A 27031-nucleotide genomic window follows, 5' to 3' on the forward strand; every position below is an offset into this window, starting at 1 on the left:
GTTATGTTCTATTGTCTGCCTTAAAGAACCACAGCACTTACGTGCTATGATGAGGTCTCAGGGGACTTCTTTAGCAGAGGCTCAGAGAAATTACATAGAGGAAATAGACAAATTGAATTTATATAACGTGTGCTCAATAAATAATTCTTGAAAGAATAAAAGGAATGAATTTGCTGATAATTAATATGGAATATAACCAGGAATATGCTAGAGTCAACTGAAATATTCAGTGTGAGCATTTATGCCTCCAAAGTTGGCAAATGCTATAAACTGGGCTTACTTTATTGTTTTATTGATAGTTTAGATTTAAGCAAGTAATGGAGAAAATTTATATGGCAGATCATTTTCCTTTTCTCCCCTGGAAAACTGGTTATTAAATATCTACCAATATACCTGTAAATGTAATTCAAGTTTTATCCCAGTGGAACTTGGACAAGTTACAGAGTTAGTTTAAGTAGAACATTGACTTTTGCAAATTATGCTTTTTTTATATAAATCAAATATTTATTGATAATAAATCATAATGCCCACATTCAGTTACATGACCTTATTTGGATTGACATACACAGTTTTAAGAAGCTTTGCTCCAAGCAACTTTTTAAGATGATAGGTTTCTTTTTTTTTTTAAATAAATAACTTTTTATTGACAGCAAATTATGCTTTATTTTGTTCCTCAAAGGCTGTTAGGGAAAAATTTAAACTACCATTCATTCAAATTATCTCTAAAGCCTGAAATCATTCATGAAGCATTTCCATAAATCCAAGCTTCAAAGAATCACAAGATCCTATTGGATTTCCTTAATTCAATTCAACAAATATTTATCAAGTACCTCCTATATATCAAGCACTGGTACAAAATTGTCACTCATCTCAAGGAGCTTATATTTTATATGTCTTATACATGCCTATTGATCTCTTCTATCTTTTCTTATCTTTGATTTCCATTCCCATTGCTCGTCCCCATCTTAGTCTACTATACCCTCAGAGTCTCATATTAGAACTACTGTTAGCAGTTCTCTACCAGCTCCCCGATTCCAGTCTCTTTTTACTACAAACTGTCCTATACAACAGTGCCTGTTTTATGTTTCTATCACCAAATTTTAACCCTGCCTCTTTCCAGCTCCAAGGCCTTTTGCATCCACAGCATAAATGCTATTTCCTGGTTTTTAAGACTAATGTTTTGGACTCACTCTATCCATCCATTAATATTTTTTGCTGTTTTACAATAGGAAAACTTCACTGCAGCTGGCCAAAAGCTAGAAGATCAGTTTTTGAGAACCAGCTCTGCTCCCTATTAGCTATATGAATTTGGGGCATATTATTTTGTTTCTCTGGAGTTCAGCTTCATCTTATGTCAAACTTGCTTACATAAAAGGCCAAATCTCCTTCCATGAATTTGCCATACCAATCATTGGCTTTCCTTGGAATGATCCGTAAAGCCAAATCACACACATTCTTTCAGATCCAGTTTGAGTCTCACCTCCTATGTGACACTTTTGTTGATTATTTTACCCTTCACTGATCTGTATATTTCTCTGTCTCTAGGTTTTATTGATGCTTTTTGTTTTTACATTGTAGTCATTTCCAGATTTGAACTGCTCTCTCCCCAGGTCAAAGTTTTTTTCTTACAATAGAAAAACAATTAAGCAAAATCAATAGATACATCAATTATATGGAATGCTCTATACCCATAGCCTCCTGTCTCTGTAAGGAAAGGAAGGAGATGTATCATATCTTTTTCAGTTTGTCTCTCCCAAACTTTCATAGTATTTGTAGCCTATGCCACAGGGAGAAGTAGAATGGCATGTTGTTTGGTTAGATAGAATGTCAGCTTGAACTGAGGGTAGTGGAAGACTTGTAAGTGTGTGACTCTCCCTTTGGGTGAAGTGAAGTAGTAGGTCCTATGATTTAAGAATACTGAAAAAGTAGGATAGGGAAGTTGAGAGGTCCATCAATGTAAATGTGTAAGAGCAAAAATGGAGGAGAGGAAGATGGGAAGTCAGTTGCTCCACTATTTGAAAAAGGAGGCAGGTGATCTGAGAGAGAGGAGAGGAGGAGGTGGTCAATGTTTTGCAGCCACAGTAATTTGCATTATATGGAAATTGAGAGTCTGGAAGTAGCAGAGGAAAGCAAGAAGTTTTCTGATTTCCTATTTGGGGTCAGTATATCAGAAAGTAGAGCCAATGCTGAAGAGAATAGCTGGAAATGTAGTATTGTCAGAGGAGCCAGAACTTGAGGGCTAGTAGTTAGAGTGTTAGAGAAAAGGTCCAAAACAGAGGACAGTTTGTTCATTATGAAACAAGAATTCCAAATAGCATAAGGAAAACAGTAGGCAGGAGTCAGGTTGGACATGCAGGAAAGGAAAAGGTCAGGTTAAGGAGAGTGAAGATGAAATAGAGGCTAGAGAACTGGATCTCAAAAGCTGGCTATTGATTAGAGAACACAGGGAGAAACACATAAGACTTTAGAAATAATAAAGCTCCCAATCTAAAAACAATGTTGGAGAGGTTACTGTAGTTTCTTTGGATCATGGTGGCTCCTACTCTGCTGCTGCAACTATTCTTTCTCTAGGGTAGTTGGTATCAATAATTCCTGAGATTTTATGTGACTTTATAGTTTACAAAGTGCTTTCCCAGGCAACACACACACACACACACACACACACAGATCTCATTAACCCTCATGACCTCCTTGTGCAGAGCAAGTAATTCTATCATTTCCATTGAATGAATAATGACATGAAGGTTCAGAAAGATTAATGTAGCAAAGTCAACAATCTTTTCATTTTATGAAAGAGAAGCCTGAAGATTTTAAATATCTTGCAAAAGATGATGCAACTAATAATTCAAAGAGCAGGGACTTGTAGACTCCCAGATTGAAACTCAGAAGGGACTTTAGAGGGAGCTGTCCCCTCAGTTTACAGGGTCACAAGATATTAAGTGGAATACCATTTCCAAGTCCAAAACCTTTCCACTAAATCATCCTGTGTCTTTATTCATATTGAATAGAGTCATCAAGGAAAAAATCTTAAAGTCTTAACTCCCCGGTATTGCCACTTACCTAACTCTTTATTCAAAGACCGAAGAGAATCATACCATTGATCCAAGTTATCTTTTGTAAAGCCTGGAGGCAAAATATCACTGGAAAAAAAAATAAACAAGCTTCAAAGGGTCATAAACTTTCACAACAACTTTCACTTATCCTTAATGGAATCAAATAGCATCCCAATAAAATGGATTGCATGAAGCGGCTTTGGATGAAGTTCAACTAGTGGTGGACCAGAAAGTCTTGGATTCAGTACAAGATACTCAAGTGCTTCTGCATTTCCTTAGTGCTCTAGGAAGTAGCATATAATGAGGCCCAGAGGACTGGAAGTGGTGGATTTTCCTCATCTCCTCTCCCAGTCAGTCAGGTGCTCTGGTACAAATGGCACCAACTGTTTCAGTCTATTATGCCACAAGTTTTTGTTGTGATTTTTTTAAAAAAAGAAGGCATCATTGAAGTCTAGTAGACAGAACTATTGACCAAGGATAGAATGCTGGGCCTGGAATTAGGAAGATGTAAGTTCAAAATCAGCCTCAGAGGCTTAGTAGCTAAGTGATCCAAGAAAAATCATTTCAAATCTATTTCAATTTCCTCAGCTGTAAAGAAGTTAATAATAGCACCAGGGCTATTTCCAAAATGAAATGAGATAACATTTGCAAGGTATATAGCACAGTGCCTGGCACATAGTAGGTACTCAATAAATGTTTTCTTCCTTTCACCCTTATTTTCCCTATATAGTATGATTTCAAGGGGGCCTGAAAGTGGTCCAGGAATCCCACCTCCCAATATTTCCTTCCCCCAAAATTCAAAAATCTGAAATTACAGAATCTGAAGTACAGAAATCTGAAACTGCAGGTTTCATTGAACCTACCCAATCAATCCTGATAAATAGTTCTGGTTTTTTGGAACAAAATAATGATTTCCTTTTCTCTTTCCCCCTCTTTCTCTACCTTTTCCTCTTCCTCCTCTCTTCCTCCTTTTCTCTATTACTACTTCTTCTTTATTCTTCTTTCCTTCTCTTCCTCCTCCTTTCTTTTTCTCCTCCTCCTTCTCTTCTTTCTCCTCTTTTTTCTTCCTGTTCCTTCTCCCTTTTCTTCTTCTCTCTCCTTTTCTTTCTTCTATCTCCTCTTCCCTGTAATCATCACTGACCAAAATAGCCAGTGCATTTGTACTAGAGCACCAGCCTGATTGGGAGAGAAGGGTGAATTACACCAACCACTTCCAATTTCCTGGTCTCATTACACACTACTTGCTTGAAAACTAGCTTGTAAATATAAAGAAAAAATTTTGAACTTGAAAACAGCCTCTAGAATTCTTTATGTTCATCCTGTCATTCTTTCCTTCTGCTTCCCCAACTCAGAATTAGCTGTTTTTCTTCACTAATGATTGATTCAAATGGTTTCACTGCATTTTTTAGAGGTAATTTTGCTCACCACTCTTCATACCTAATTGAGTTGAGAATTCTAATTCTCTTCTGGTTTAAGTTTTCCAGATCCTTTATCAGGTGATCCATTTCTACCTTTACAGACAGAGGATGATGGATACTCTCACTATCCATGAATTCCCTAAAGGACACAAAAATATTTGGGAAGGAAAAAGAGGGAATCACAGTTAACAAAACAAAGTAATTTTTAAATACAACCCCAAAAAATATTTTTTAAAATTCAATGATCACTTTATCCAAATTCTCAAATTAGCAAAAAGGCGGCTTTGGCCAAAAGGAATTTCAAATTTGAGCATAAAATAAATGTCTAAGGATTTTAATTTCCTCTATGTTTTAATAGACAATCTTCAATGTGATTTTTTTTATTTTAAAAATAACTACATATTCGGATGAAAAGAATATAATATACCTGATATCCACCTCCAAATAGGTGATGAAGTCAGAATGAAGTTTTCTCTTTTTTTGACATGGCTAATGTGAGAATGTGTTTTGCTTTATTATACATATTTATAACAAGTTTTGTTTCTTCTTGCTTTCTCAATTAGAAGAAGAAATGGAAGAGAGAGGGAGAGAATTTGGAACTGAAAATAAAAGTGAATTAAAAAAAAAATGTAACATACATCTCCTCTCCTCCCAACCAATCCTAACTAAAAAGGAAGTTTTTATTATGCTTTAGAAATTCTGGTGTACTATATCAGATTATCTGTTGTCTTGGGGACAGTGAAGGTAAAGAAAGAAAATATTTGGAGTTTGAGATCTTATGGAAATAAATGTTGAAAACTATCTTTGCGGGATCTGTATGTGCACGAATGTTTGTGGCAGACCTTTTTGTAGTGGCCAGAAACTGGAAACTGAGTGGATGCCCATCAATTGGAAAATGGATGAATAAATTGTGGTATATAAATGTTATGGAATATTATTGTTCTGTAAGAAATGACCAGCAGGATGATTTCAGAAAGGCCTGGAGAGACTTACATGAACTGATGCTGAGTGAAATGAGCAGGACCAGGAGATCATTATACAGTTCAACATCAATACTATATGATGATCAATTCTGATGGACCCGGCCCTCTTCAACAATAAGATGAAACAAATCAACTCCAATACAGCAGTAATGAATTGAACCAGCTATACCCAGTGAAAGAACTCTGGGAGATGACTATGAACCACTACATAGAATTCCCAATCCCTCTACCCTTGTATGCCTGCATTTTTGATTTCCTTCACAGGCTAATGGTACACTATTCCAAAGTCTGATTCTTTTTGAACAGCAAAATAACTGTTTAGACATGTATACTAATATTGTATTTAATTTATACTTTAACATATTTAACATGTATTGGTCAACCTGCCACTGGGGGGATGGGAAGGAGGAGAAGGAGGGGAAAAATTGGAACAAAAGGTTTGGCAATTGTCAATGCTATAAAATTACCCATGCATATAACTTGTAAATAAAAAGCTATTTAAAAAAAGATAAAAAAGAAAAAAAAGAAAATTATCTTTGCATGTAATTGGAAAAATAAAACAGTATTGAGAAAAAAAAAAAAAGAAATCCTGGCATAAGATATTTATTCTTTTTTGTAAATGATAACCTCGCCTCATAACCAAAAGCACAGAGAGCTTGAATCACTGGGCAGATGTTATCCAAGGCTCTTGAATTTGCAGTTAATAAGGTTTCAAACCTGAAATTCCGAATCATTAATTCCTTCTTCATGTTCTTCCATACTTTCATCAGATCTTGCCATCTGTGGTGATTACTGACTTCCTGCTTTAGATTGGCCTCCAGCAGATTAATCAACAGTTTAGCAACGGCTCTTTGATTTCCCAGTAGGGCTTGGTTTATGATCTGTAGAAGTGAGATGAGCAATGGTAATCTTGGGCATAAAGCTCTCCATCTCTGAACTCCCAGAATAAGGTACCAGAGATTATAATTTGGATTAATCTTAATACTTCATTGCACTTCTACTCTCTCTCATCTTGCAGAGAAGGAAACTAGGGTACTCTATTCCAACCCTTTCATTTTTCTGAGGCAAAGAGAGGACATATGACTTGCCTAAGGTCACACAGGGAAGAAGGGACTAAGGTGCAATTTAAATTGAGGTCATACTCAATCTAAATCTTTCTATCATATCATGTTACCTCTTAAGAGTTCTCTGGGTCTCTTGTTGTTTTGCAACATTTTACATAGACTTGCATATTTATTGTCAAAATTAATATAATTATTTTATTTAGAAATTTGTGTGAAGGGGGGATGTCTTGTTCTTTGTACACTGTGGAACTTAAGTATGAGGTCTTGTACAAAGTAGGGGAGAAGGGAGGGAGGAAAGTAACAAGGAGGGAAGAAGGATGGAAGGAAGAGAGGAAGCATGGGAAGGAGAAAGAATGGAAAGAAAGAAGGAAGAAAGGAAGGAAGGAAAGGAAGAAGGAAGAAAGACTGGCTGACTTACATTTATAGAAGACTTAAAGATTGTTATATGCTTTGCATACATTTCATCCTCACAAGATCACTATAAGGTAAGTACTAACAATTATTATCCCCATTTTTATTATCCACACTTTATTATTCCCATTTTATAGATGACCAAGTTGAACTTCAGTATTTTTATCACAACCACAATTAGTATCAGAAGTGGGATGTGAGCCCAGATTTCCCCAGACTCCATATCCAGAGTGCTTTTTATTACATCATGCTGTGGGAAGAAAGGAAGGAAAAAACAAGAAATTAAGAAAGCTCTTTTTATTAAAAAAAAAAAAATACAACCTTTTACCCCTATGGAGAGGGCTACAGATAGTGGGGGAATTCTGGGTTAGGTATATTTGAAGCAAGGGATATTTACAGCAGGGTGCTTATAGTTAGCATCTACTCAATGTGATTGATGAGATAATGGTTCTCTAGTTGGCACATACTTAGTGTGCTGTAATGATGTAATCACTCTAGTTGACACATACTTCGTGTGCTGTAATGATATGATCATACTGAGGTATTGAAGGGCTGAGAGGACTGGAAATGACAGAGACTCTCTGACCATCGTGGTGATTCTCATGCCTTCTTCATCTCTTCCACTAAGACCAAGGCTGGTTCCGAGATCCTCTAGAGAGCTAGTCTGGACACTACATTTTGGCACCTGAACAGGGATCTCCAGAAAGACACTAACCCCTACATAAATTAAATTAATAAATTTCTTTTGCCAAAGATAACGTAAAAGGAATGATCATGATTAATAGAACTGATGTCAAAGAAAAACAAGATAAGTTTCTATTTGCACACACACATCTCTCTCTCTAAATATATGAATATATGTGTATGCATATTATTAAAGGATATATATTTATATCCATGGATTGATATACATGTACATATACACACACACACACACACACACACACACACACACATATATATATCTCACTGGCTTGAAGACCAAATTATGTGGGACTTTCTCCTCATTGGTGGAGATCAATACCTTGAGTCCACATGAAGGGTAGAGTTGGTGAAAGTGGGAGAAGACAGAGATCCTGGATTTTTTTGGCTTCTAGTACTGAGAGAGAAGATAAATAAATTCAATCTCCAAGTTGCTGAAGGGAGAGACAGATTCTGGGAAGAAGTCAACATGAGAGAAACTGGTAGTCTCTATCATGGCCTTATTCCTATTAGAGACTTCAAGCCTCTTGGGTGAGACTGTTTTGGTTGAGTTATTTTGCACCCTATAGGATTACTCATTTATTCAATATATTGTCTGGGATATATGTATACTATCTCTAATTTCTAATTTACTACCAACTTGGACAGATGGATTTCTTTGCTATCTACCATGTCATATTCATTATAGAACTGACATCTAGAAGAAAAAAGGTCAAGCCTTATCTATATAGTTTGTAATACTCCTTTTCTGATAATAAATAGAAATAGGGAGTTTATCTTGAACCTGAAAATTACATCCCCAAGACAATAATATTTAAGGGAACAGAGAGATATAATTCTGAGGAGAGCAGAGTGATCAGTTTCTGGACAATTTCCCTCCTAGCAGTAATCAAAGTTTCCCTCGAAGTTGTGCAGAGAAGATACTGATTTTGTTTCTTCTTTTCTTTCTGGAAGCCACCTCTAGAGTAGGGCTTTTAAAATTTTTCCCCTCGTGAGCCCTTTTAATCTGAGACCCAAGATTTGTAGATATTTAAATATCTACATGTAAATATGACCCAAGATTTGTAGATATTTAAAATAGGTGGGTTTATAAATATTTAAAATAGGTATACAAATCAAATATTTGCTGATAATAAATCTTAATTTTGCAATCCTCACATTATTATGTGATTTCATATGAGATCATGACCCACAATTTTAGGAAGCTTTGTTCTAGAGACACCTATATGGATATAGACAACCTACATGGGATGGGCAAAAACAACAGTACTATACACACAAACACACACATGCACATGCATGCATACATTTTACATGTGCGTATATTTTATGCATATATTTCTATATTATATATATTTACATATGAGTGTATATTGTAGTCACTTTTTACTTCTCTAAAGGATGTGAATAGCTAGAATGCAGCCAAGACTATTAAAAAGCAGCAAAATTGTCCTTTAAAAAGCCAAAGCAGAAAGACAAACATTTTATTCCAAGTGAAGCTCTTCAAGCTCTCATTTGAAGCCTATTTGCTTTTATTTTTACACACAATTTTAACAGACTCAATGGTCATACTTCCTAGTTTATCACAGATTAAAAGCACCAAGTTATAAAAATGTAAGAAAAGGTGCTGGAAGCAAGCACAATTAACTCAATTTCATTCGACTGAACAAACATATTAAGTACCATCTATATACAAGGAAGTACTTCAGCAAGTACTGGGGACACTACAAACATAAAAATGATACAATTCCTCTCTTTAGCCCCTAGATTGGCAGCAGCAAGAAGTAAAAGCTGATACAGTATGGAAGGAGAAAGAAAAACTATCAAAATCAAATACAAGAAGAACAACAAAAAAATCACAGCCCAAAAAGGGCCATTAAACATAGGGATACCCAAACAACTAACTCTATAAATCTCAGTAGTTCCCTGCAGTATAGAATGAGTGTTTGTAATGAAGTCGCTGTGAAAGGATGAAATTGTCTTGAACAAACACTTGAGAGAATATGAGAGAAGTTGTAGTGGCTGGAGAGCCAGCCTCAGAGTCAACAAGAGACTGAATGAGTCTCAGCCATTTAGAACTCCCAAGAAACTCTGTAACTCTAAGTTGAGCTGATCTGCACTGGTAGAAGGAATTTCTTCACCAGGATCTCACTATACTAAGGGAAACATAGGCCTGAACAGTAACAACAACAACAAAAATACTCTAACACAATAGAAGTGTATAATTCATTGCTGGAATTGTGAATTGATCTAGCCATTCTGGAGAACAATTTGGAACTATGCCCAAAGAGCTATCAATCTGTGCATACTTTTTGATCCAGTACTATCACAACTGGGTCTGTATCCCAAAGAGATCAAAAAAGAAGGGAAAGGAGCCAGTGCACAAAAATGTTGTAGCAGCCTTTTTTTGTAGTGGCATAGAGGATTTGGAAATTGAGTGAATGTCCATCAGTTGGGGAATGGCTGAATAAGTTATAGTATATGAATGTAATGGAATATTATTATTCTGTAAGAAACCATGAGCAGGCTGATTTCAGAAAAGACCAATAAAGACTTACATCAATTGATACTGAATGAAGTGAACAGAACCTGGAGAACATTGTACATAGTAACAACAAGATTGTGAGATGATCAAGTATGATAGATTTACTTCTTCTCAGGAATACAGTGATCCAAGACAATTCCAATAGACTTGGGATGGAAAATACTATCTTTATCCAGAGAGAGAACTGTGGAGACTGAATGTATATCAAAGCATATCATTTTCACTTTTTTTGTTTGTTTTTCCTTTCTCATGGTTTTTCCTTTATTCTGACTTTTCTTTCACAACGTGACTAATATGGAAATGTGTTTTAAATGATTGTACATATATAACTTATATCAGATTTCTTGCTGCTTGGAAAGGGAAGAGGTAAGGGAGAAAAGAAGAAAAAAGTTTGAAACTCAAAATTTTACAAAAATGAATATTGAAACAAGATTATATGATAATCAACTCTGATGGACTTAGTTCTTTTCATCAATGATATAATTCAGGCTAATTCAATAGACTTGTGATAGAGAGAGCCATCTACATCCAGAAAGAAGACCATGGAAGTTCTGGGAGTAGAGACAAGATGGTGGAGTAAAGTCAGAAAGCTGCTCGAGTTCTTGCAGTTTCCCTCAAAAACCATATGAGATCAAGCTTCTGAACAGTCTGATGGAATGAAACCAATCACCAGCTCAAGATGGACTGAAAAAAACTTCAGTAAAGGAGAGTCACACTGGAGTGAAAAGGGTGTTCAGCCCAGGTCAGATAGACTCTGGGAAAGTTGGTGAGAGGGTCCAATCATAGTGAATCAGCAACTAAGACCCTCAGTCCTAGTTCAGGAGAGGAGCAAATCCAGGAGGGCAACTTCCAGTCATTATAAGGCAAACTTTGGGAAACCGGGCTGTTTCCTGAACAGAACAGGCAAAGCTATCCCCTCCAAACAGAAGGGACCCCTGTGCTCAAATCCAGAGCTCAGTGTTGCATAGGAAGCTTGGAACAGTGCCAACTTTACCCCAGGAGCACAGCTCCACCTTATAAGTTAAGAAGAAGAAGAAGAAGAAGAAGAACAAGAACAAGAACAAGAACAAGAAGAAGAACAAGAACAAGAAGAAGAACAAGAACAAGAAGAAGAAGAAGAACAAGAAGAACAAGAAGAAGAAGAAGAACAAGAACAAGAAGAAGAAGAAGAAGAAGAAGAAATATCAAAAGAAAAGGAAAGAAAATGATCAAGAAACAGAAAAGAACCTTGACTAAAGAAAGCTATTATGGTGATAGGGCAGACCAAAACACAAACTCAAGCAAGGACAGAAAGTCCACAGAAGAAATCTCAAAGAGTGAGATAAATTGATCTCAAGCCCAAAGAGGCTTCTTGGAAATGCTTGTAAAAGACTTCAAAAGGTAAATAAGAGGGATAGAAGAAAACATGGGGGAAAAAATGAGATATGCAAGAGAGTGTCAATAGTTTGGAAAAAGAAGAAAAAAAAATTGCCTTTAGAAAACAATTACAGAAACAGTAGGATAAACCAAATAGAAAAAGAGATACAAAAGATAACTGAAGAAAACCGTACATTAAAAACTAGAACAGGGCAAATGGAAGCTAATAATTTTGTGAAACAGCAAGAATCAGTCAAACGAACTAAAAAGAATGAAAAAATGAAAGAAAATGTGAAATTCCTCATTGGCAAACAGCAGATCTAGAAAATAGATCCAGAAGAGACAATTTAAAAATCATTGGCCTACCTGAAGACTATGACCAAAATAAGAGCCTGTATAGTATTCTACAAGAGATCATTAAGGAAAACTGTCCCAATATTCTAGAAATAGAAGGGGAAATACTGATTGAAAGAATCCATTGAAAACTGGAAAAACATTTTCATAGTCAAAGGTTCTGATAAAGGCCTCATTTTCAAAATATATAGAAAATTGATTCCAATTTATAAGAAATCAAGCCATTCTCCAATTCATAAATGGTCAAAGGATATGAATAGACAATTCTTAGATGAAGAAATTGAAACTATTTGTAGCCATATGAAAAGATGCTCCAAGTCATTATTTATCAGAGAAATGCAAATTAAGATAATTCTGAGATACCACTACACACCTGTCAGATTGGCTACAATGACAGAGAAAGATAATGCGGAATGTTGGAGGGGATGTGGGAAAACTGGGACATTGATACATTGTTGGTGGAATTGTGAACACATCCAGCCATTCTGGAGAGAGATTTGGAACTATGCTCAAAAATCTATCAAACTGCATATCCTTTGATCCAGCAGTGTTTCTACTGGGCTTACATCCCAAAGAGATCTTAAAGAAAGGAAAGGGACCTGTATGTGCAAGAATGTTTGTGGCAGCCCTCTTTGTAGTGGCCAGAAACTGGAAACTGAGTGCATGCCCATCAATTGGAGAATGGATGAATAAATTGTGGTATATAAATGTTATGGAATATTATTGTTCTGTAAGAAATGACCAGCAGGATGATTTCAGAAAGGTCTGGAGAGACTTACATGAACTGATGCTGAGTGAAATGAGCAGGACTAGTAGATCATTATATACTTCAACAATACTATATGATGACCAATTCTGATAGACCTGTCCATCTTCAACAATGAATGAACCAAATCAGTTCCAATAGAGCAGTAATGAATTGAACCAGCTTCACCCAGCAAAAGAACTCTGGGAGATGAGTATGAACCATTACATAGAATTCCCAATCCCTCTATTTTTGTCTGCCTGAATTTTTGATTTCCTTCATAGGTTAATTGTACACTATTTCAAAGTCTGATTCTTTTTGTACAGCAAAATAACTGTATGGGTATGTATACATATATTGTATTTAATTTATACTTTAACAAATTTAACATGTATTGGTCAACCTGCCATCTGGGGGAAGGGGTGGGGGAAAGAGGGGAAAAATTGGAACAAAAGGATTTGTTATTATTTTTGTTTTTCTTCCCGGGTTATTTATACCTTCTGAATTCAATTCTCCCTGTGCAACAAGAAACTGTTCAGTTCTGCACACATATATTGTATCTAGGATATACTGCAACCCATTCAACATGTAAAGGACTCTTGCCATCTGGGGGAAGGGGTGGAAGAAGGGAGGGGAAAAATCGGAACAGAAGTGAATGCAAGGGATAATGCTGTAAAAAAATTACCCTGGCATGCGTTCTATCAATAAAAAGTTATTTTAAAAATAAATAAATAAAAATTAAAAAAAAAAAAAAAAAGGATTTGCTATTGTCAGTGCTGAAAAATTACCCATGCATATATCTTGTAAATAAAAAGCTATAATAAAAAAAAAAGAAAAAGGTTAAAAAAAAAAAAGAATCTATTGATCCCCTTTGGACAATAATCCCACAAGGAAAACCTCAAGGAACACTGTTGTGAAACTCCAAAACTATAATCTCAAGGTAAAAATACTTTAAATTGCCAGACAAAAACAATTCAAATATCAAGGAGCAACTGTCATGATTACTCAGGATCTGGCAGCTTCTACAATAGAGGATTGGAGGGCCTGGAATACCATATACAACCAAAGTTACAACCAAGAATTAACTACTCATTGAGATTCAGCATCATCTTTCAGGGGAGGAGATGAAGCTTCAATGAAGTAAGAAACTTTCAATCATTTCTATTAAAAAAACAGAACTAAACAGAAAATTTAATCTACAAACACAGGATTCAAGAAAACCACAGAAAGTTAAATGAGGGGAAATATATATATATATATTTAAAGATTAAATTGTTTACATCCCCAGATGGGAAAACAATATCTGTAACTCTTGAAAACTATATCTGTCACTGGAGCAGATAAAGGATGGAATCACATAGACTGAGGGTGTGGTTGAGAATAGACTCTAATGTGATGACATCAAAGAAAAAGACATTAAGGGATGGGAAAAGATCTGTACTGGAAAAAGAGAAAAGGAGAAGTATAATGGGACAATTAGTTAACACAAGGAGGCTCAAAAGACCAATTATAAATAGAGGCGGGGGAAAGGAAGGGGGATGAACATTGTCTGAAGCTAGATCTCATCAGTTTTGGCTCTAAGAGGGAATAACTTAATTGTTCAGTTGGATATAGAAATTTATCTAATGCTATAAAGAAGTAGGAAAAGAAAAAGGAAAAGAAAAGGGAGAGACAGGATAGAAGCAAAGACAGAAACACTAGGGGAAAAGGTAAGAGAAGAGGGGAGGGGTTGATAGAAGATAAGGTAGTAAGTGGTGTGGGTAAAAAAAACACAGGAAGAAGGACAGTGTGGAAAGAGAGAACAAAAATATATACAGGGGAGAAAATAGAATGGAGGTAAATACAGAGCTGGTAATGGTAATTGTTAATGTGAATGGGATGAACTCTCCCATAAAACAGAAGCAAATAGCAGAGTGGATTGAAAAACAGAAACCTAAAATATATTGTTTATAAGAGGAGTATGGGAACTGAATGTACATAAGAACATAATATTTTCACCTTTTTTGTTGTTGTTTGCTTGTTTTTTTCTTTCTCCCTTTTTCCTCTTTTTATCTGAGTTTTCTTTTTCATCAAGATCAATGTGGAAACATATTTAGAAGAATTGCACATGTTTAACTTATATTAGATTACTTGCTGTTTAGAGGAAGGAGAAAAATTTGGAATACAAGATTTTGCAAAGGTGAATGTTGAAAACTATCTTTGCATCTAACTGGAAAAATAAAATACCATTGGAAATTTTTAAAAAGTGAAAAAGACGACAAGTGTATTACATATGTATATGTGTGTGTATAAAATTTAGAAATTTCCATCCAAAATAGTTTGAATAATGTGTTAGCCTCTAGAGTAGAGGTGGGTTAGGTGGTGATGCTATAGATAGAGCATTGTAGATTGTAGAGATGTAGAGATAGGATTGTAGGCAGAAAGATCTAAGTTCAAATCTAGCCTCAGCTGTGACACCCTGGGAAAGTCACTGAATTCATTTGCCTCAGTTTTTTCATCTGTTAAATGTGTATAATAATAATAGGCTCCCAGGGTGTTGTGAGGATTTATTTATTTATTATAGCTTTTTATTTACAAGACATATGCATGGGTAATTTTTCAGCATTGACAATTGCAAAACCTTTTGTTCCAATTTTTCCCCTCTTTCCCCTCACTCCCTCCCCCAGATGGCAGGTTGACCAATACATGTTAAATTTGTTAAAGTATAAGTTAAATACAATATATGTATACATGTCCAAATAGTTATTTTGCTGTACAAAAAGAATCAGACTTTGAAATAGTGTACAATTAAACTGTGAAGGAAATCAAAAATGTAGGCGGGCAAAAATAGAGGGATTGGGAATTCTATGTAGTAGTTCATACTCATCTCCCAGAGTTCTTTCACTGGGTGAAGCTGGTTCAGTTCATTACTGCTGTATTGGAACTGATTTGGTTCATCTCATTGTTGAAGAGGGCCAGATTCATCAGAATTGATCGTTATATAGTATTGTTGTTGAAGTATATAATATCTCCTGGTCCTACTCATTTCACTCAGCATCAGTTCATGTTAGTCTCTCCAGAATTTTCTGAAATCATCCTGCTGATCATTTCTTACATAACAATAATATTCCATAACATTCATATACCACTATTTATTCAGTCATTCTCTAATTGATGGGCATCCCCTCAGTGTCCAGATTCTCTGGCCACTATAAAGAGGGCTGCTACAAATACTCCCTTCTTTAAATCCCTTTCCTTTCTTTAAAATCTCTTTGGGGTATAAGCCCAGGAGAAACACTGCTGGATCAGAGTATGCACAGTTTGATAGCTTTTTGAGCATAGTTCCAAATTGCTCTCCAAAATGGCTGGATGTATTCACAATTCCACCAACAATGTATCAGTGTCCCAGTTTTCCCACATCCTATTGTGAGGATTTAATGAGATATTATAAAGTATTTAGCACAGTGCCGAGCACAAAGCAAGCCCGATGTTAAGTTTTATTATTATTTTCAGTCCTCTGGAAAATTCACTAACATGGAACAGTTTATTTCTCTATCAGTGTGGAACAGTTTATTTCTCTATCAGTGCCAGAAATATACAATGAGGATATCCTGGACCATGCAAGTTATTATGTCCTATGAAGATTGACTTACCATAGCTTCTTTATGAATCAGCCTGTCTATATCAGGAGAGAGGAGATAGGCAACATCTTTTAAAATTTCTGTGTATTTCTTCAGTACTTCCCCTAACTGGAGGTTAAAAAGCAACATCATGAATACACTCTCAATTTTTTTATCATGGAATATTAATTTTAAAATCATATTTGTCATTTATATACATCTTTAACATTTTGCAAAGTATTATATATCCATATTATCTCCTTTTTAAAAACCCTCAACATCTTGCTAGAAAAGTACTAAGGATATAATTATTCCAATTTTACAAAAGAAGACTGATTTATCCGAATATTAAGCAACTGAGTCAGCATTTGAACTCAGGTCTTCTTACATTTAAAATCTAACCCCTTATTATCTATGACGCTATGTTGCTTCTGAATAAAATCACCACTGTAACACTAAGATATAACATGACATAGAAAGAAACCATGTAAACTTTAGCTCACTTTCTTAGCTCTGTAGGCTTCAAGTTTTTTCAATGCTGTTTCAAAGTCTTTGATCCATTTTCTTCTGTTTGCAAATTTCTTACTCAGTTTATCCCATAGTTCCCACAAATGCTGCAAAGTAAAGTTTATGGCAGGTCAACATTCCAAGTCAATAATAGAACCCTAGAAATAGCAGCAAGGTCTAACGGCTAAAGGAGAAGGCAAGGTACACAGCAGGCTGAAGCCTGTTATCTATGTTCTTACCTCAATTTGGATCATATCCGACTCCATATCACTTTCCATTTCTTTGAAGAGACGGTCAATATTTTCATCATTCTCTGACAGTTTTTCCAAAAGCTCCTTTCCAGGTTCCATGGTAAGAGATTCCATTTCCTTAAATAAGTAATGAATGCTGTTAGCTATCAAATTCCACACATAATTTGACCTCTATTTTTAAGCTGATCCATTCATACAGGATCATAACATCAGAGATTAGACCCTAGGAGCCAATGGGTCCCAAACTCCCCTCCCTTCACAAATTAAAGGAACTGGACCACAGAGAGGTTAAGTGGCTTGCCCAGAGTCACAAAACTACTAAGTGTCTGATGGTAAAATAAATCACAATCTAAAGATACAGCACGCTAGAAATTCAGAAGTGATTATTGGAGACTAGGGAAGAGGTGAGAAATTGGACTGGAACTTTAAGACAGGATAGGGTTTAAATAAGTAAAAAGGCAAGGCTTCTATAGCTGAGAAGGGGAGATATGCATTCTTCAAAGGAAAAATGAGTAACAGTTATAGGTAGATGAAGCAATATCTTAAATGGCAGGCTGAGAAGGTTGGACTTTAATCTGTTGATAGTGGGGAGCCATTAAAGGTTAGAATAAATTGTACATAGGAATGTTTAAATTGATTAATCTTATTGCAGCAGGTAGGATGGGTTGGGGGGGAGGTGAGGAGATAGAAGGAGAAACATGAAATCTCACCACTCCAATCTCTGATATTTCTTTCTGTAGATTTTTCAGGTTGGCCTCATGGACATGTCTTCTTCGTTTATCTAACCTCTGAATGATGTCACTATTAATCTTCTCAGGAACTATAAAAGAAAGCAGAGAAAATGGTATAATAGAAAGATGTATCAATGACAGAATGGAACCAAAGTCCAACAAAGATGCTTAATGCCTCAAATTTCAAATTAGAAAAGAGAGATTGTTGTATTTTGCATATGAACTTTGGATGGAAATGATCACTACTCATCTTCATTGAAACAATTTATTTAGCAAATACTCACTATATATGAAACTATAAATGCAGTGGAAGTGTTCATTATGTTTTCTGATGATATAATTTCCCAGAATTCCACAGAGAAAGGTAATTTCACAGATAGAAGCAAAGATGGAGATCTTATATATTTATAGGCATTTGGGAAAACAAAAACTAATGTAAGTCAAGTGTTACTGATGGAACTAATTTTTTTATCATTATCAAAGAACATACAATTAGTCCAGACACTAGCAAATTCTTTTTAATACATGTAGAATGCAAAAGATCACACTTCAAACCTTATATCTTGATTGACATGATATTCATTCAACCCTCAGTAATTTGTAGAGAGTTTCAATATTTCTTTCATTTTCATAGAGTCTTTTTCTTTGAGGAGGAAATTGAAAAATCCACTCAATATAATACAAGTTATTTCCCTTTGGTATAATACATACTTACTTGGAAATTACAAATATAGCCATCAATTGTAAAATAATAATAATAATAATAATGGGAAACATTATTCTAGAGTTTGACAGAGCTGATAGAGAGAATAGACATTTAGTTCCTTGAATAGACTCTATGGTTTCTTGTTATGGGCCAGAACTCTGTACTTGAAACAAGGATTCTTGTAAGGTACTAACTCAGTGGAATTGATAAAACAATGGTTATCTAGTTTAACATGGTGATTAATAGTTCTCTAGTGCATGTACTTAGTACTTAATATAGTTCTACAAGATTGACACCTATGATAATGTAATTATAATAGAGCATATAAACTGGGACAAACTCAGCCAAACAGAATAATTCCATCTCACATCACCATGGTGGCAGGCCTGTCCTCCTTCATTTCTCCACTGAGACTAAGGCTCATCTGAGCCACAGACACAGAAGGGCCAGACACAGACTCAGAAAGGGCTCGGAGACACTCGGAGAAGACAGAACACTGGAGGCTAGAGCATAAGCTCTTGGACTGAGACAGACTTCAAGATGTGGTGGTGGTCCTTCTGCCTCCCCCACAGAAACTAAGACACATTCCAGAGGACCTCAAGAAAGCTGGCCTGGGCCCCAGGCAAAGAAATTAGATTTTGAAGGAGATAATAAAGGATTTGGACTTTAATACCTGGCTATTCTTGTGGTGATTACTCTACTAAGGGAAGGCTGGTCCAAAGACTCCAGAAAACCAACCAGAACATTATAGTTTCTCAAGGTGAATCTTCTCTCCATGGATACATTTTCTTCTACACCTTAGGAGATTCATGGTTTTTATGAAATGCTATAATTTAAAAACTCATAACTGTATAACCAACATGGTGATGTACCTCATCAAATTTAACTATGCTAATTCCCATGTGATTGGGAATTGTGTTATTGGGCTATAATGAAAGCATTTCAGTCTTGATGGCATTTGCCAGAGCATCATGAGACCATAGATTTGGACCTGGAAAGAGCTTCAGAAGCATTTCATCTATTATCCTGATTTTGATGAGGAGAAAACTGAAATCTGGAGTGGTTAAGTGATTTCTCAAGGTCACACAGGTGGTATCAGAACTGAAAGCCAAACCTAGATCTTCCCAGGGAATTTCTAATGCTTTTTTCACAGTGCTACACAATCTCTCCTGGACTTTTCTGAAGCTGTCATTTATATAGAATATTTTCTTGGGTTTGGGGAGATGAGGTACTCAGAGGAATTCCCCAATCAACTTGATGAGCTTACAGGGCAGTGGGTGTGTTTGTGATCAGAAAAATGTCTTTTTATAGAGACACTGTCCATTGGCAAAAAAAAAAAATGTCCATTGGCACCTTATTTAAGGATCAAATACGATCCTTGATTAAATTGTCCCAAGATGAAGTTTCTTTTTTGAGTCTTCAAGGGAAAGGGTTTCTATAAATGGTTCATTTTTAGTCAAGCTCTTGTCAGGAGAATATCTCTCTGTGCTGGTCTATAAAAAGATAGCAAACAATAATCATTCTTTTTAAAAAAATTTTATTTATTTAAAATATAAATACAAAATAGAAAAAGAAAAAAATTGCCATGTGCACAACAGAACATAAAAGAGGATTCAAAATATGAAACAATAAATTTCCATTTCAAGAAATCCTATATAATAAATATTATACAATGTGTTCAGAGCTGTTTCTTTGTAGGTGTTTTTGTTCTCTGCTGTGCACTTTTTACTTTATTCTTTTTTCCCCTTTCCTCCCCTTCCACATTTTCCAAGGCAGCTACAATTCACACACACACACCAGAGCAGTTACATTTTTACACATATGGATCATTTTTCCACTTATATGATCTCTTTAAGATAGAGACCCAGTTATTTCTTGTATTATTGTACCAAGATTCGTTTTTGATAATAACCTTCAGATAGTCCAATTATTCTTATGTTTTTCTTTATTTTCCAGAGCAATTGATTTTCTTATGTCTCACATTCTCTTCTATTTTTTCATTATTATTTTGTTTCTTGGTCTCTTATAACTTTGCTGGTTTCCCCTTGACTAGTCCTAGTTTTCAATAAAGTCATTTTCTTTAAGATTCTGGATCTAATTGGCTGGCTTTTTTTTTTCATAGTCTTGTTTTTCTTGAATTTTTAAAAAAGTTTTTCCTCATTCTCTCATTTGATTTTTAAAGGTTTGTTGTTGTTGTTGTTGTTGTTGTTGTTGTTGTTTTTTGAGTTCTATGAATTCTTCTGGGACTTTTATTTTTTTTTAACTTCAGTATCCTCCTCTGAAGATGAATACCAATCTACCTTATTCCCATAGTAATTTTCTGTGGTTGAGTTCTTTCTCCTTTGATTGTTCTTTTTTATTTTTTTTTTAATTTGTAGCAGATTGTGGGGTATATGACCTCTAGTCCTGGGGGTATGGAGGATGGTGTCTCTGGCCTCAGGTAGTCTTTTAGTATTCCTCTCTGGCCTGGAACCAAAACCAAGAACTTCACTCTCCTCTATGTACCTATAGCCAGCAGTATCCTGGCCCCAGTGCTTCTGCACTCCCCAGGCGTGTGCTAGTTCCTTCCAGTCCTGCTATGACTCAGCAGCACAGCTGGACCTGCATTATTTATCAGCAGAGGTTCCCTCATTCTTCCCCAACTCAGACAAACAAATCACACTATCTAGGAAGTGAGAAACCCTATGACTGGGGCTGAGGTTACTCCCAACCAAGCTAAACCCCAAGGCTGGCCTGAACATTAGTGGAACTAGACTGGAGTTGCTTAACTTCCGCAGGGCCAAACCTAATATTTTTCTGTGGATTTTCTCTGGTTGTCCCAGAAGATCCGCTATTCTGCCCTAACTCTTATTTGTTTTTAACACTCTATGCTAGCAAGGTACAATTTTGTCTTTGTTGGAGAGAGGAAAATCTGGAGAGCTTGGAATTTTCTGACCTATTCTGCCATCTTCCCAGAATCCTATCCTCTCTCATTCTTTTCCTATTTTCCCCCCAATGATTCCTTTGTGCTTTTGCTCTGGGATAGAGGTAGAGAAGAGAAATGTCTAATTTGATAAATTCCTTCCATGAAAGATCCTAAATTTGAATTAACTTAAATCTCAAATTGCAAGAATTATCCCAAATGAACTACAGAGGGAAAATTGAAAAGTCGTTTATAGGATAAAACAGTTATTCCCTTACTCCTCCCAATCCTAATTCTTTGCTACCACAAAAAGTGTTACTATAAATATTTTTAACATATAAGTCCTTTTCTTTTTCCTTTGATTTCTTTGGAAGTACAGATCTAGTAATAGTATTGCAGGGTCAAAGGGTATTCAGAGTTTTATAATCCTTTGGACTTAATTCCAAATTATATTCTATAATGGTCAGACAAGTTCACTATTCTACCTACAATCCATTAGTATGCTTATTTTTCTCTCATTCTTTCCAACATTTGTCATTTCTATTAAGTGTGAAGTAGTACTTCAGAGTTGTTTTAATTAATATTTCTTTAATCAATAGTGATATATAGCATTTTTTATATGACTATAGACAACTTTGATTTCTTCTTCTGAAAACTGTCTATATCTTTTGACCATTTATCAATGGGGGGGGAATGCTCTTGTTTTTATAAATTTGATTTAGTTCCATATTCAGTATATATTTGAGAAATGTAGTCTTTAACAGAGAAATGATATATTTTTTATATTACTTCATCATCATAAATTTTAATTAGATCTAATTTTGCTTTTGTTGTATCTGAGAGTCATGATTACTTCCTTGTTCCTTTTTTAAATTCAGCTGAAGTATATGAAATTCTGCTCCAGTCCTTTATTTTAACTCTGTGTATGTTTATTTCAAGTGTCTTTTGTACACAACATACTGTTGAATTCTAGTTTCTAATCCATTTTGCTATCTGATTTTAATTTATGGATCAGCTCATCCCCTTCACATTAAGAGTTATGATTACTGTCTCTTTTCCTCCATTCCATTTTCTTCTATTCCTTTTGTCTCTCTGTTACCCTGTTCTTCCACAAAATTCTATTTTGCTTCTAGACATTGCTTCCTTTTAACCAGTCTCCCCTTTTGTCTTTCCTCCTTTTTCTCATCTCCTTACTCTCCTATTTTTCTATTGTGTAAGTTAATTTATATATATATACACACACATACATATATACATAGATATGTATATCTATATATGCACTCTTCCCTTTTTGGATCAATTTTGATAAAATTGAGGCTCAAGTGTTGCCTTCTAATTTGTCCCATTTTACATTCCTCTGTAAATTCTTACTTACATGTCTCTTTTTATGTGAGAAAAATGTCTTCATTCTATTTCTCCCTTCCTCCTTCTCCCGATGCATTTCTCTTTCTCACCCCTTTATTTTTTTTTGAGAACATTCCAGTGTTCTCAAATCCATGCCCTCTGTGTAAATTCCTTTTAACTACCCTAATAAAGTTAAATTTTAGGTGTCACATATATCATTTTCCCATATAGGAATATAAAGTTTAATTTTATTGAGATCCCTATGATTATTCTTTCAAGTTTAACTTTATGCTTCTCTTGAGTCTTGTATATAAATGTCAAATTTTCTATTCTGCTCTGCTCTTTTCATGAGGAATATTTAGAAGTACTTCATTCCAATCAATTTCCATTTTTCTTCTTGAAGGATTACACTCAGTTTTGCTGATGAGATTATTCTTGGTTATAATCCTAACTCCTTTGCCTACCAAAATATCACATTCTAAATCTTCTACTCCTTTAAAATAGAGGCTACTAAATCTTGTGTGATCCTGACTGTAGCTCTACAATATCAAAATTATTTCTTTTTGACTTCCTGAAGTATTTTCTTCTTGATCTGGGAGCTCTGGAATTTGACTATAATATTACTGGCATTTTCATTTTAGGATCTCTTTCAAAAGATGATTGGTGGATTCTTTCCATTTCTATTTTACCCTCTAGACCTAAAATACTAAGGCAACTTTCCTGGATAATTTCTTAAATTTGATGTCTTAAGCTCTTTCTTTGATCATAGTTTATAGGCAATCAAATAATTCTTAAATTACCTTTCCTAGATTATTTTCCAGGTCAGTTGTTTTTCCTGAGACATATATTTTCTCCTAGTTCTTTTTTTATTCTTTTCCATTTGTTTTATTGTTTGATTTTGTTTGATATTGTTTCATGGAACATTAGTTTTCACTTGTCCAATTCTAATTTTTAAGGAATTCTTTTCTTCAGAGAGCTTTTGTACCTCTTTTTTCCATTTAGCCAATCTGTCCTTTAAGAAATTCTTTTCTTCAACAAATTTTTGTGCCTCTTTTAACCATTAGGTCAATTCTGTTTTTTAAAAGTTATTTTCTTTAGTATTTTGTGCCTCTTTTACCAAGTTGTTAATTCTCTTTTCATAATTTTCCTGTATCATTCTCATTTCTTTTCCCAATTTTTCCTCTACTACTCTTATAGCTTTCTTTAATTCTTTTAGGAATTCTTGTTAGTCTTGGGTCCAATTATAATTTTTGTATGAAACTCTGTCTGTAGCTGTTTTCCTATTGCTGTCTTCTTCTGAGTTTATGTTCTGATCTTCCCTGCCAATGTAGTACACTTTTGGGGGGTTAAATTATTATTTGCTCATTTTTCCAATCCATTTCTTAACTTTGGAATTTCCTCATTTCTTAAGTCAGCTTACTCTAGAAAAATACTTCACCCTGACCTTTTATTGGTTTTGCTGTCCCAAAATTTGATTTGAAGCATAATTTTAAAATTATTTGGAGGAGAATGTAGAGAAAGTTCAGTTGGCTGCCTTTAATCTGTCATTTTGACTCTACTCATAGATATTTTTAGTAGAAAAATTGCTCAACCTGCCATATTTAAAACAGTAAGAATTGATGGGATTTCTAAAACTAAAAAACTGTAAAATCAACACTTTTATCAAAAATCCCAGTTATCTTCAGTGTAATATTACTGTCCTATAAGAAATGAAGACTACAGAGAAACATGGAAAGGATTCCATGAACCAATGAAATAAGTAGGGCCAAGGAAACAATTTACATAATGACCTCAACAATGTAAATAGAAAGAACCCTACCATAACACAATCAAGAGTTACAAAATTACTAAGTACAACCATGTTATTAAAGTGGCTATAGAAAAAGACATCTCCCCTAAAGCCTTTGCAGTGGTAAGAGTTCTACAAGTGTGAAACCTTGAATATACTTTTTTTTTTTATTGTTTTTCTCCTCTTTCCTTTAAAAATATTCTTTGCTCTATAAAATGGTTCCCTGGAAAGATGTAGGAGAAAACATGTAAAAGTAAGTTTAAGAGATATAATACCAAAAGATGTCTATAAAAATTATTTTTTAAAAAGTCAGTTATCTTGGAACCAGTAGATGATATCATTTGAAGATAAATATTTCAGTCTCACTCTCAGTCCATAATCCAGAAACTAATACTTTTAAAATGATCTTAATTCTTCTGAGACTCAAAGATAAATCATGTTCATTACATTACATTTCATTACCTTAACGCAGTTGATAGTTTGTGTTTAAAGCTGAACATAGTAAACTATCATAGCCAACTTCTGATCAGATAATATATGATGTGATTTATATTTCTCTACTTCAGTGTAAGCTCCGTAAGGGCAGAGACAGTTGTCTTATTTGCTTATGTCTCCATTTTGAGAGCTTGGCACATTAAGTTGTGAATATTTTCATTTTAGAAGATGTTACACAATTGCTAAATATGTATATATTTTCAAGTAGTCTTTTCCCATAAAAGGTATATTGGCAGTACATAGGACACAGATTAGTCATGAAATCTTCAACTTACCAGTAAAGTCACTTAGACCTCTCACTTCTCGAGCTGCAATCACATCTTCACTTTCTCTGTTCCTTTCTATGGTAGCTATTTGGAGTTCCCTGAAACCGGTGAATGGGAGAAAATTTGAATCCCAAACAATTGTTGCAATTTTAAATAATAATTCTCTCAAATTTATAAGATTATCAACTAGAAAAGGATTGTTGCAGCATCTATCCCAATATGGCTATTCAATATCTATAAAATCACTATTCTGCTATTGGACCGTGCCGCTACCACTGATGTGAACTCTAAACCAGTTCATTCTGTCCCCATTGTCAGTAAAGGCTTGAGGTCAGTATTCCCAGAGTGTTGTGTAGCAAATGAATATGAAGCTAAAACTCTTTATCAACTCATCCCACCTCCATTGTTAGAAATCCTAATCCAGGCAGAGATTCCAAACATGGCTACCATGTGAGGACCCTCTGTCCACTGGACTCTTTGTCCAGTGCCCTCCTTATCTCTATCTTCGCCTATACTTTAACTTTGCTTTGCTTATCCAATAATAAATCTCTTTTATCAATCTAAAAAAAAAAAAAAAAAGAAATCCTAATCCATCCTTCCTGTCTCCAACCTTTGACACTGTCTTGATTAGTGTAGTTTTAAATAAGAATCTGGGGCCTGATCAGTCAAATAGACTCCCTGGCTCCTCCTTGATTCTCTCCCTGACTTCTCCCCAACTCCTCCAATACTCCTCCCCTTATTCTCTAGTCTCTGCCCCTGCTCCTCCTATCCCCTGAAACTTTGAAGGTGCCCAAACATGGAAGAACATTGCTTACATGATTCTGCTTTGCCTACTCATATTTGATTAAGCCAGTCAACTATTTCATGTAATAGCAAATCTTTATAACCTGTGATAAATGCCTAGCCATGATTGTTTCATGTCATGAATTGAACCATTATGCACTGCCAAATCTACTTTATGTATCTACTTCATATCTACTTCTTTTATCCTATCTCTACCTTACCCCTAAATGTTGCCCCTTTCTCCTGGTCACCATCTCCCAACTATACCAGAGTACAGTAGCTTTGCTCCCTTTCAGGCTTCCCTTTTTATGCTTTTTTCCCTACTAGAATGTAAGCTCCTTGAGGATAGAGAATCTTTGTTTGTATGTCCATTTTCAGAATTTAGAATAGTACCTGGAAAAAGTAAACATAATACAGACTTTGTTTTTTCTTTCTTTCTTTCTTCCTTCCTTCCTTCCTTCCTTCCTTCCTTCCTCAAAAGTAACATCTCAAACTTTGGAAAAAATAACAATTCAGAGATTTTCTCACAGTTAAAATGGCCACTGTGGAGCACCTAGTTCTTAGATATGTTAGCTTAAGTAATGGCCTAAATTAAAATCTGATAGGAGGAAATTCATTCACCAATTAAACTGGTTCCAAAAGTAATTTTTAGGATGAGTTGCTAGTCTTGTAATAGTAATGCTAGCATTGGATAATGCTTTACAGTTTTCAAAGCTATTTCACATTTGATCCTTGAAATAACTCACCCTATAAGAGGCAAGGGGGCAGCAAGTAGTGGATAGAGGTCCAGCCTTGGCTCAAGATCTGCCTCTGACCCATACTTGCCCTGCAAGTCATTTAACCTCTCAGTTGACCCAAGCAACTATCTAAGATAGTTACATACGAGTTGTTGATATGCATTTGTGGACATAGTTTTCATGCCTGCAGTCTCCTATATGGATGAAATGTAGAATTGGACCAAAATAAATAAATAAAAGAAAGCCAACCACTCTATGAGGCAAGTATCTTGGTGTAATAAAAAAGAGTA

At 35.1% G+C, this 27031-nt stretch overlaps 1 protein-coding gene across 1 annotated transcript in view; it reads right to left on the minus strand.

The window, feature by feature from the left end:
* CCDC180 (coiled-coil domain containing 180) overlaps positions 1–27031 on the minus strand; it is a 131603-nt gene that overhangs the window by 98258 nt on the left and 6314 nt on the right. The window contains exons 4-11 of the mRNA XM_051980269.1: positions 25231–25319; positions 17699–17808; positions 16977–17105; positions 16734–16844; positions 16264–16359; positions 6172–6335; positions 4491–4610; positions 3061–3140 (exon numbers count right to left, since the gene is read on the minus strand). Of these exons, the coding sequence (XP_051836229.1) occupies positions 3061–3140; positions 4491–4610; positions 6172–6335; positions 16264–16359; positions 16734–16844; positions 16977–17105; positions 17699–17808; positions 25231–25319 (899 nt within the window). The remainder of the gene's footprint in view (positions 1–3060; positions 3141–4490; positions 4611–6171; positions 6336–16263; positions 16360–16733; positions 16845–16976; positions 17106–17698; positions 17809–25230; positions 25320–27031) is intronic.

Source organism: Antechinus flavipes, chromosome 2, assembly GCF_016432865.1.
Source record: "Antechinus flavipes isolate AdamAnt ecotype Samford, QLD, Australia chromosome 2, AdamAnt_v2, whole genome shotgun sequence".
Taxonomy (NCBI): Eukaryota; Metazoa; Chordata; class Mammalia; order Dasyuromorphia; family Dasyuridae; genus Antechinus; species Antechinus flavipes.